Genomic DNA, 12,210 nt, shown 5'->3' on the forward strand with positions numbered 1-12,210 from the left:
AGACTTCAGCTTAATCCAGTTGCTGCCGTGTTAATCCTGAGGGTTATCTGTTACCAACACTTGAGGGAGAGAATTAAGAAAAATTGCCCTACCCAAGATGAAAGAGATTAATTTCCTCCCTGAATTATGTCTGACTTCTCTGTACTCGGTTTATTTGGGAAGAAATCAGACATGCTGATTTCAGCTAATCAAGAAATCTCTGACAGAATGCTAATTGCTGAATCAATGGAATCAAAATGCTTCATATGAATGCCTTGAATCTATCAAAAATGTTGATACAAACCAAGCAGACCACACGTAGGCTAGCTACGCAGCTAGCCAAGCAGTCCCACATGGAGAACAGGGAAGATGGTGATGGCGGGATATAAAAGGCTGCTGAATCATTGATCGGGAAGGTGCAGCATCATCCAGCTCCTTTCTTGTGATGTTTCTCTCTGGAATGCTTTGGGAGGGGGACACTAGAGTCACAAAATTTGGTATTTTGCGTCTTTCTTCAGATTTTGCACAAACACCGTTGCTTGTGGAGGTGGTGGCTGAGCTGCTACTCCAGGCACAGATAATACTGATGGGAGTTTCTAGGAAAGAAGTGCAAGGCCCAGCTCTAAGATGTTTAGCATGACAAAAATTTCCATCCAAGTCCAGATTATGCAGTGAGATCACCCTTACTATATTCAATAGTGATTTGGGCAATGGAGTAGAAAGTATACCCTTTAAGCATGTAAATGACAAGTGGGGGGACTGCCCGCATGCTGGCAGACAGCATTAGATTCAAAGCAATTTACAGGAATTGGAGAAATGTTCTGAAAAAAAAACAGGATGCAATACAATGAGCACAAATGCAAAATTTATGTATGTAGGAAAGTAATCAAAACCCCACAAATCTGGACTATGTGTTTTGGCAGCAGTACTGCAGTAAAGAATGAAAGGGCTACACAGATCACAAGCTGAACATCAGTCAAATATGTTGTGCTGTTGTGAAAAGGGCAAACAGTAGAATGGGACATAGAAATAAGAGCACAGACTGCCAGGCAGGATGAGTAACCCTTCTGCTTTGGTAACGTGTCTCTGACACTGCACTTCAAGGAGGGGGACCTGCTGGACAGGGAGCGGAACAGAGGTTCAGGGAAAAAAACAAAAACAAGAAAGAAAAGTTTGTTTAACTGAGAGCTGTTCCATCTAGGAGAAGCACCACTGAAGGAAAGATGATGGTCACACAGGTGACCTGTATCCAAAAAACAGAATGCCCCTGGCTAGGAGTAGATGGGAAGATGTTGGACATGCGGCAGCATGTAGAAGAAGAGTAGTTTGGTAGGGAAAAGGTTTTAGAAGTTGGAAAAGCATCTGCTGGGACTGCCACGGATATGACTGTGTCTGGGGCAGGAGATGCACATCCTGTGGAGTTTCCTTCTACCCCACCTCCTGCAATGTTGTGGGCAACCCCCCTTTGAATCATGACAGAGGATTTCAGGAGAGACAAGCATCTCACTGTGTGCACTGAAATAATCCCTCAGAGCAGGGAGATGACTGTGCTCAGCTTGTTGCAGTGATGGTCCCACAAAAGCCAGTGGATTAGCTATTCTGCTGGGGTGGATTAACTTGGCTCCAAATCCAGTGGCAATGCACCACTTTACACCTCCTTAAAATATGGTGTGCAAAATCTGATGCAAAAGCCTGGTTAGCAATTCCCTCCTCAGGCTGCTGCAGGCCATCAATCATGCCAATAAGCAGCAGGAAATTTGTATGTTGACAAAATGCAGAGTAGTTGATAAAATACCTGGCTTGACCACAAACAGCCTGAATAAGCAGGGCATTGTATCTGACCAACTATTAAACTATTCCCATTTAAAAAATAGAGAGCAGAGGTTAAGCACACAGAGCTTCCTCTAACAGTCTTGAGAAGTGCAATCTTCTCTCCTATGGTTACGTGATTTCTTCCCTGTTTCCCTACTTTGCAAACTTTGATAAACACTGACAGTATTTAGATTAGGGAGTGCCAGCTCTGAGAGAAATGACAGGAAGACACTAGATCATTGTTCTACAACCCTGGGCTTACAGAGCATTTGCTTGTGAAGGTAGCCAGGTAAACTGTTTTCTAACTCTCTGCTTGGGTAGAGATGATACAGGGTTAACCAATGTACAGGGGGGTTGTACAGGGGGGTTAGAGAAATTGGCTTGCTTAAACAAAAGTATTGTCTGTACCTATCATGCCTACTAAGCAGAACAAAGGCACTATCCATTGATAAGGAAAAGCAGACACCTGATTCTATTGACAAGGAAAAGCAGACTGGTTCTACTGATAAGAAGCTATTGATAAGGAAAAGCAGACGCCTGAAGGGGGAGAAGCAGATGGTTTATGGCTGGGACACCGACCAAACCCTAAGGCCATAGGTGAAGACTAAAAGGTGAAAAGTTCAAGAAGAGGAAGACTCATTTACTTCATCTTGAAGACCCCTACCCACAGGAGGAAGACTCAGTTACTTCATTTTGAGACCCCTGCCCATGACCAGAGGGGGCACTGCGCAGGCGCAAAGGACCTTCTAACTCATTGTAATATGAAACGGGGATAGGACATGAATATGTATAGGCGTATTGTGCAACCTTATGAATATATATAACTTTAGAGAATAAATGTAGAGGGAAACAACACTGAGGCACGCACGACTTTGAGGAATTATCCCCGTGCGTCTCAGCGCTGAATAAAAAGCATACCTACTTTACAACTTTAACGAGTTGTGGAGTCTATCCACATATCAGAGGGAGTGAAATGCCTGCCCTTAGCTTTTGCTTTACTAGGTATTTGCCTAGTAAATACTAGACTTAATATTTACTATTGAATATCCTATTCAAAGGTACTGCTCCAGCAGAAGCCAGTTCCACTGCAGATGGCGGCAAAATGTTACTTTCTGCATTATGTGACTCTAATTTTCCAATGCTTGATAATTTTTGCATTTGGACTACATAAGCCAATGCAGTCAGTCCACTGCTTTGTCTTCAAAATGACAGAATGACACTCATATTTAATGAACTGCTGATGTTTTAACAGAAACTTGTGTCCTGGTGGAGACAAAGATGATACATCAGCATACAGCAGAGATCCCTAGTTGACCCAGGTGTGACGGGTAAGCCCAATGCTGTGTTCAAGTCCTGCAAACCTCAGAGGGAAAAGATCTGACCAAAGATAAGGAGCAGCCCTGAAGCTCTTGGTGCAAGGTAGCATAGAAAAGTAAACGAAGAGAAAGCCCGGGAAGGGAAGAGCCCCTCCTTTTCATATATTTGATTTAGATGAGCATGGAATAGCCAGAGGAGAAAGGTTAAATTAAAAAAAAAAAAAATTATAAATTCCGCAGGCTCAGTTTGCATAATTATCTCTTATAAGGCTGTTTCAACTGTCTGTGCCTCCACCCAATCTGAATAGTTGGAGAGCCATTCAAATGCCTGAGGATAATAACACTTAGCATTTAAGCATCATTTAAAGAGCACAAGACTTTTTCAAAAACAGAGAAGCTACATGAATCTCTGGGTGAGGCTGGCAGAGCAGCCTTGGCAAAGGGGAGTGCAGAGGGAGCTGCCTATGTGCTGCCACGCTTATAGAGGGGTTTCTCTCCAGGAAGGATGGAATAGGAATAATTTGGGATGAGGAGCCTGAACACCTTCTCTGTTTGCTTAGCTTTCTTCCTGAAAGCAAGAGGCTGCCCCCAAAAATACAAGATATTTGCAGTCAAGTGGTGATTTGCTGAGCATTTCCTTGAGGGTTTCTAGTTCTATTTTGTCACTGTGGTCAAGCAACCTCCTAATTTCACTTTGACTGATAATTATTCCTGCTTATTCCTTTATGATAGTAAAATTCCACCTGATAATTACCTTACCTTATCAGAAACAAGCCCTGGTAATGCAAACAACTAATTTACCAGTTTATAACGTCAGTGATTGTGTGAAGAAAAACATTAAAAGAAATAAGGTTGGGAGGAAAATGATGCTTTTAAAATATGAAGTGTATCTTACATAGCTGAGCTCCCTTTCATCTCCTCCTTGTGGCCCCCTTCGCTGCAGCCCCACTGGGAAAGGTTAATTTCCAAAGCAGAGGAGGAATTTTGGCAGGTGGGATCTGGGCAGGGAGGGAAGAGGGATGCCGGTGGGAGCAAGTGGCATCGGGATGGTGGTAGCAGGACTGCAGAGACCAGTGCAGTAACAAAGGGACCCGGTGTCCTTCTGCCAAGAGCCAGGCATTAGTTAAGGGCTGAAGAAATGGCATCTGGAGAATGGAAAGGCTCATCTTTGAGTGTGTATATTGCATTCATGTGTAGAGGGCTGTGACGGTATAAGTCACTTTCTGAAGACAAAGCTTTATTAGAGTGGCCTAAGGCAAAGGGCAGGTGCCACAGCACTCTGCAAGCAAATTACAAGAGCAATGGCAGCACAATAGTATATATCAATGACTGAAAACTTGCTTATAAGCTGGAGGCCACATGAACAGCACCCTTTGCTGAATCCTGTACTGGCACATTACTGGGAGCCAAGAAGGCTGCTTGTCTGGAATTGAAAAAAAAAACAAAATAACAAGGCAGCAAATTGGTCCTCTCTGTTTTCAGTCTGAGCTGGCTCATTTTCAGGAAATGCCCCATTACCTTAAACAATTACAACTCTTGTCGCATCTCTGATGAGTTTAGTTTGGCTTTTAGTGTCTGCTGGGAAACCTTTAACTGGTGCAGCTGCTGTGTTTAAAGCCACTTCAAAGCTGGGTGCTCCTGCGGTGTTTTTTATTCACAAGTTTATGGTCTTGTCAGTGCTCTACCGAAGTACCTGAGCATACATTGGTTTTGAGCAGGCAAACTGTCCCACTGCCTTTTGTCTCCCCACTCCCTACAGGGTAACTCACCTTCTGAAGTTCAGCGATCATCTAAGGGCTGCAGAAGATTTTATCTTCTATGCCCTGCAGTCGATGAGCACCAATTCACTTTGAGGACTAATATTAACCATAAATAGTACCTCAGATCCATACAGGCTATTTTTGGAACTGTATCACACTACTTCTGCTCAGATGCAGTGGCAGCAGCACTGTTTATATTCCAGATTATATATGCAATTTTCCTAAGGTAAAATATTCCTTTCCAGAGGTTTTCATTAACAGTCTCTATCACCTACATAATTGGATAGCAGCATTAAACTGTGATTAATTTAGAGTTACCATGCATTTAGGGATTAAAAAAATGCTGTCCTTACCATTTTGACTCAGGGGAGAAATAGAAAGGGAGAGCCGGAGCTGATTTCCTCATGTGATGAAGATGCACAGTATCATTCTCAACAAAACAGAATCTCCTGACCATGGTCTGATAACAACTGTAATTAGGTATTCAATCACACACAGAGGAAGATCAACCAAACAAATGTATGTCTGCTAAGGGAAATAACCCATGGAAAGATTATATGTTTGCTGAACTAAAAGTAAAACTTATAATGAAAGCTCTTAACGCTCTGGAGCTTAGCCCTTGCCCAACAAACTGCCTGTTTTCTTGCATAATTATAAATCAGAGCTATTCTTGATGCTTCTACTGCACCACACTGAGTGCTGTCATGTCTGAAGGTCTGACTCTGAAAGGATTCTTTCACTCATGTCCATGGATTTTAGGCCAGGTTTTATCAGACGAGAATGGCCCCTGCACTGGAGAAGCAGTTTGTGGACCCTCATGCCTATGAGTCCTAATTGCAGTCAAGTTCATTAGTGATGCTGAGACACCACAAAAAGCCCTGCCAAGACTTCTTCTGCTCCAATGCCCACAAAGGAGGCCATTTGGAGGAAAGAGACATTGTAGGAAAAAGACATTGTTTTCAATAAGTCACAAATCATAATAGAAATATTGGACTTCGTTCTCCACATCTGTATTTTAGACTGGAAGTTTTTGAAACAGATCGTCTAGTCCAGGTGTGTAGGTGTGTGAACTCATCTGTCATCCTGCATATCCTCTTCACCCTGCCATCACAGATACAATATGAAAAGATGATCCCATCTGCGTCATGCGCTCTGTGATAACTGACCCAGCCTATAGTAAAAAGCTTTAAGAGGAAATATTGAATTATTAATCCTGACACCAAATCATTCCAGTTTCCTTTCTATACAGTGACTAACAGCAATATTTATATACACACATGAACTCTGTAGGATTTTATAATGGTTGCTTCAGGAAATGCACAAATAGCTAGCCCTTTGCTGTTGGATTACAGGTCTTTGCAATTCTTATCAATGCTCATCAAATTAGAGAAAATGACAGCCCATCAATCCCACCTGCCTGGAAGACTGTCGAAACAAGATTTGAGTGCTGTCTCTAGAGGGGAGCACTGCTGGGACTGGCTTCAGCTGAGGGTGCTGTTTGCCAGTAATGGTAAGAGAAACACCACTCCACAGCAGAAACCCACATGCAACCTTGCTGCCAGCTTGAACTGGTCTGCCTTTGCTGTCCTTGTCCCTGGTCAGTCCCTGCCACTGCAGCCCACACATCCATGAAAGGAGCCATAGCCTTCACCAAAGTGCCAGAAAACTAACCCAAGAATAAGAAAACTGTTTTATTTTCATCAGCTCACTTATCCAACACATCCCGTGATTGCACAAGCACTTGGGCTGTTAAAAACATGGTTTAGGATAAGAGGAGGGAGGTGGTGCTGCCAACTCTTTCAACAGCAGCCTGCAATTAGAGTCACTTAAGCCAACTGTGAAACTACAGCGTATTTTGATTTTCTTCCAATGCTTGTGGATGGGAGCAGGGCAAGGGTAGCCTTAAAGCACAAAAGAAGCCATGTTTTCGGTAAGGATCAGATTGGTCTAGCTATAGGCAGACTTAAAAGGTCCATGGGCATGAGGTGGAGAAACCAGTGGTAAAAAGGACCATAGACTGCAGAGTTGAAAGTCACACTGCAGGATCACCATTTATTCACAGAGATACTACATGATGCCAAGCAAGCATTTTTAATCAGATATTTGCAAGGCACTTGTTAGTTTATCCATAATTTCCCAAGTGCCTGACACAAGCCCCTGCACCAGTCACATGGCTGAAAACAAAGCCAATGTTTCCAAAGGTCCATGTGAAATGAGGAATGTCTGAAACCCTGGTGAAGGGTGCAGGGAGGCCAGCAGAGGCAGGAGCCATGTGGTCTCTACAGCTGATGATGAGAAAAGGTTTAGGAAAGCTAAGATGTATGTCTCGGTCTCCCTGTAGAGCAGCTCTGCATAAATGACCTTCCATTAGACACCCTCTCCTGAAACTGGAAGTCTGAAAATGGAAGTTTTATTTTCTTTTCCTGTCCAGAGTCAGATACTCAGAGGTGACTCCAATGCCTGCTCAAGATCCCAGTGCCCCAGATCCCTGGCAGTTCTGGGCCATGGTGCTGGGAGGGCCCATTTTTCCTTCACATCAGGCACTGCCACCACTACGGAAGGATAAATACCAGCCACTGGAGCACAGGGGAGCACAGGAGCACACCCCTATTGCTTAGGGGTATAATGGATTAAGCAGTGGATGCATTAAATGATCCCTAACTATAATTAGCTCCCTCTGTGTTTATAACACTGCAGCCTCATACAAATGGTTTCTAATGACACATGCAGTGTCTAGAACAGGGTAATAGCTATCTAAACAGTTGCTGATCCCAGAGCTAGTACAAGACAGTGAATTTTACAATTATTGAGAAACTTTGGGCATTTTTTAAAACTGCTCTAGGCACTGACCTAGAGAAAAGCTTGGTCAGATGAGACCAGAGGTGATGCCTTTCCCCTAATGGCAACAGATAGATAATGTTCTAGTTGTCAGATATTACTGCTGCCCCAGTCTTGATTATCCCTGTTATCACTGTTTCTCTGCAGTATGATTAGCAAAACAGATAGCCTTCTCCCAGCTCATGCCTACGGTACAGACACTCACAGAGAGTCAAGACACCTTCCAAAAAATATTGTTATCTGTGTGGTTCTCAGTTATGTATGTTAACTATGCTAACATAAGAAATGTTCAGAAATGAAAGATTACTCGTTTAATACCGGATCATAAGCCTCATCAGTGGATAAGACCTATAAAATGTACCATGGCCAAAAGGCTGCTGGCCACACTGGGCAGCTGGGCTTAGGGATTGAAGCCTGCTGTTTCAAAATTCAACATATTATGACTTTTGTTTTTTCTTTTTAAATAATAATCTCCTTTGAACTTGTTCATTGAGCTGAGCATGATGATGACACTTTTATTCAAGAACAGTCCTTTGGTTCAAGAAGCATGGAAAATCACAGCTCTTGTGAATCATGAAGCCCAGAAGCAAAGACCCAAAAGAAGACAAGTTTGCAACTTCCGCTACCCCAGTAACAAACAGCCAACACTAATTGTAGATGTTCTATTCACCAAAACTGGCAGAAAGTATGCCACAGTTCCTGAAAAGCACATCACGCCAAAGGAAACCTTCATTTCTTGCATGAGATGAAAACTGTACTTCATAGAAGTTTGGTTTTAATGAAGGCAGTGTATCAAAACATTTTTCACCTGACCTTGAAATGGCAACACGCCTGATTCACTTTGGTGATCAGGTTCCACTTCACAGGAAACAGAGAACAAATTTAATTTTCTCTTTTATAAACATGCACACACACACACACACTAATTTAAATGTGATCTCCTGTGATTTGAATACTACAGGTCTAGCTCAGCACACAGAACTGCTGCCAGCAAAGTGCAATCTGCTCACTGAAGGCAAGACAGCATGAATGGCAGAGGGCAAAAGAGATCTCGTCCAGCCACCCAGGTCTAAGAGCTGAAACCTGAGCCACTAACTGAGGTTTTCTGCCGTTCTCCTAATTTATGGCCACATGGAGTCTTAGTCTGCAGGGAGTGAATGTATATGGCTGCATAGCCATATAAAATACCTGCTTCACTGTAAAGAAGACATAAATACATTTCATTTGTAGTGCTCTTTGCTCAAAGCAATATCAAAGGGAGAAGCAGAATTGCATGTTTTCAGGTAAGCAATATTTCTCCATTTTTGGTTTGGAGGGTTCAAGATTTCAGTGGAGAACTGATCATCAGTGCAAGAAACCTAAACATGATGAATCAAATACTCTAGAATTTTTTTCTAACTTTACTTGAAATATACCAGTGAGAGGCATAAAAGTGGATGACAGCGGTATCACCAAACAGCAGAAAAGCAGAAAAGAGTGAAAACTCATGAATGTCACTAGATTTTGTGAATGTGAATCTGGATTTGTTTAAAACAAGCTTCATGGCCTTTACGTAATGCATCTTTAACTGTAAAGCCGCTATACCAGAGCTAACAGTTGTGTTAAAAAGCATCAGTGTTTTAACCAAATTACAGGCAGACTGTTTAAATTTCTCTCTGGAGTGCTTGTGAGTAACAAAGTGATACCCATCTTTCTGACTGGTTATGATCAAATAATTCCGTTGTGTCCCAGCTTTCCTGATTGGCTTTGTCAAGGAAAATTTGTCATTTCTACCAGACATTGGGATAATGAAGAAATATCCATATAGGTAACATGCTAAATGCTCTTAACAGAAATCACATAAAAATGAATTCTATACACAGGGTTTCCAGAACTGCAATAAGGTAGAATTATGTCTGTTGTTTTGTTTTCTTTTGTTTTTTCTGATGTGATGACTTCATCTGGATGTTCAATATAACACTGACTGAGTTTAAAGACTCTGTTTCTGGCACAAAAAAAAGGGATTTGGTGTTGATAGTACCCTGTCTAGCACTTTATGAAGTCACTGAAAAATATTTTCTCACATGGAATTGGTTAGGATCTGGAGGAGTAGTGCTCACCTAAGATGTTGAAGACATACAGTGGCATGTCTCCTGCCTCACTTGAGGCATCCAGGTCTGAACCAGTCACCTTGGGCTGCTTTTGTCGTCAGTGGAAAGAAATAGGTATGCCTCCAAAAGAGTAAATAATTTTTCATAGAAACCTCACATATGGGAAGATATATTATGTCCTGGAGGAACCTACCTCTCTCCCTTGATGATGAAGGGGGGCTTTAAAGAGGGGCTTAGGATGACTGGCTTCACTTTAAGCACCTAACTTTCTGATATCTGAAGTTATATAAGGTGATTTTCATCCTTGCTTACCACTGTTTCAGCTTAAAGCACTACCAAGAAAGGTTATGTCTTGAACTCACTGAGAATAGATCCAAATTGGCTATGGTAGATGAGAAACCATTTCAGAGACAAGTCTATCTAGCTGAAATTCACACAGAATGGGAAGGAAAACCGGTGCTTCCACTCAATATCTGTGCATTCCATCTTTACTCTGCACGTTGAGTAGCAGTCTTTAAAAGCTTAGCTGGACCTTTTTTTCTTGTTTTTAATAGCTTTATACTCTGATGACTCCAAGAGAGCAACCTCATATTCATGGAACGAGCCTTGATTGTCAGGTTATTGGAACATCAGGTCCTGAGATCTGTATTTGAACCTGCTATCTTTTGGTTTTCATGAAACAAGAACAGCACCTCTGGTTTCATGAGCACAAAAAAAACGATTAGCTCAGATTAATGTAGATAAGATATGGGTACAGTTCTACTACTGTCTAAAAAGCTAAGACTAATTCATAGTTTTGCAAAATCTTGCCCAAACTCTCTCTATGTCTATAAATATGTGCTTTCTACTCCTGCAGATTTCCAGATAAGCAGTAATTGACTTCTTCAAGGTAGGAGTTCAAATAGATCAAGAGAAAAAAAATAATAATTATCAAAATAAAAAATAAAGGAGAGAGGAGGGTGAAGTTAAACATTTCAGTGGGGTTACCTAGGTCAGACCTGGGTATGTTGGCAAATCCCCATTTCTTTCCTCTATTATGCCTTGTCAAACATATACCAGCAGCAAATGATGTAACTGAATGCATTTGTCTCAACAAATCAATTAAAACTAAACACCTGATTTTTTTTTGTAAGCTTTGAGAAGATCTCTGCAAACATGGCATCTGAACACACCAGCAATTTTACTACTCAACCAGGCCACACAGACCCATTTACAACCTGCAAGAATGAAGATTTCTCAGAGGGGAAATACTATCTCACTGCCTTTTACAGCCTAATCTTCGTGCTGTGCTTCCCAGCGAACATCATGACAATTTTTGTTTACTTTGTCAAGATGAGGCCCTGGAAAAGCAGCACCATCATTATGTTCAATCTGGCTATCACTGACCTATTATATTTAGCCACGCTTCCTTTCTTTATACACTACTCTTTTAATGGAAATAACTGGATTTTTGGAGACTTCCTGTGCAAGTTTATTCACTTTGGTTTCAACTTCAACATGTACAGTGGTATTATCTTCCTTAGCTGCTTCAGCGTCTTACGCTTTTTTGTAGTTGTCTACCCAATTAAATTCTTTTTTGTTAAAAAACGGAGATGGGCAGTGGTGACTTCTGTAGTTGTTTGGATGATTTCCCTGGCCACCATCAGCCCCCTGGGCATCTTGATTGCCACAAGGCATACGCAGAACAAGACAATCTGTCCTGACCTGTCTGCTGCTGCGGATCTTGAAACTAGTCGATGGTATAACTGGCTGCTGATGATGTTTGCCTTCCTATTGCCCTTGATTACTGTGACTCTGTGCTACGTGCTCATTATTTACACCTTAGCCACTGGGCCACACACACAGGCTTGCTACAAACAGAAGGCTCGCAGACTTGCCATTGTCATCTTGGTGCTCTTCTATGCATGCTTCCTCCCCTTCCACATCTTTCGAGGAATTCGCCTGGAGATCCGAGCACGACCGGTTAGCTGCCACTTGAATAACTTGATCCATAATATGTATAATATCGTTAAACCTTTAGCAGCATTAAATACCATTGCAAACCTCCTGTTCTATGTAGTGACAGTAGACAACTTCCAGAAAGCAGTCCTCTCCCTCCTCAAGTTACTGAGAAACAGGTACTTGAAGAGATTGATGCCATAAAAGTTACGGAAGAAGTGTCCAAACCTGCCCTCAACTAGCCAGGTACAACCTCCCTGCCATCAGGGTACTCAGATTAACCCTTCCAATGCCAAAGGGGAGTTAATCTGTTCTGTGTTTTGAGTTACAAATTGATCATCAAAGAGAAAACTTATAAAATAAAAAGCTTTAAATAAAATACTAAAAAAATTAAATGTGAAACTTCTCAGATATTTTTCTGCATTTGCTTCCTGAATCCTTGGTGTATCTTTTGGAGAATGCACAACAGTTCTAGAA

At 41.8% G+C, this 12,210-nt stretch overlaps 1 protein-coding gene across 1 annotated transcript; it reads left to right on the forward strand.

Annotated features, from left to right (window-relative positions):
• The first annotated feature begins 8,213 nt into the window (after positions 1 to 8,213).
• Positions 8,214 to 11,987, forward strand: LOC133281080 (2-oxoglutarate receptor 1-like). Its single transcript, XM_061476241.1, has 2 exons — positions 8,214 to 8,988; positions 10,929 to 11,987. The coding sequence occupies exon 2, from the start codon at positions 10,951 to 10,953 to the stop codon at positions 11,935 to 11,937; it is 987 nt and encodes a 328-aa protein (XP_061332225.1). The 5' UTR covers positions 8,214 to 8,988; positions 10,929 to 10,950; the 3' UTR covers positions 11,938 to 11,987.
• The last annotated feature ends 223 nt before the right edge of the window (positions 11,988 to 12,210 follow it).

This window comes from Pezoporus flaviventris, unplaced genomic scaffold (genome assembly GCF_033815535.1).
Source record: "Pezoporus flaviventris isolate CSIRO_AGI_PZ_B2104156 unplaced genomic scaffold, CSIRO_AGI_Pfla_v1 ptg000095l, whole genome shotgun sequence".
Lineage (NCBI taxonomy): Eukaryota > Metazoa > Chordata > Aves > Psittaciformes > Psittacidae > Pezoporus > Pezoporus flaviventris.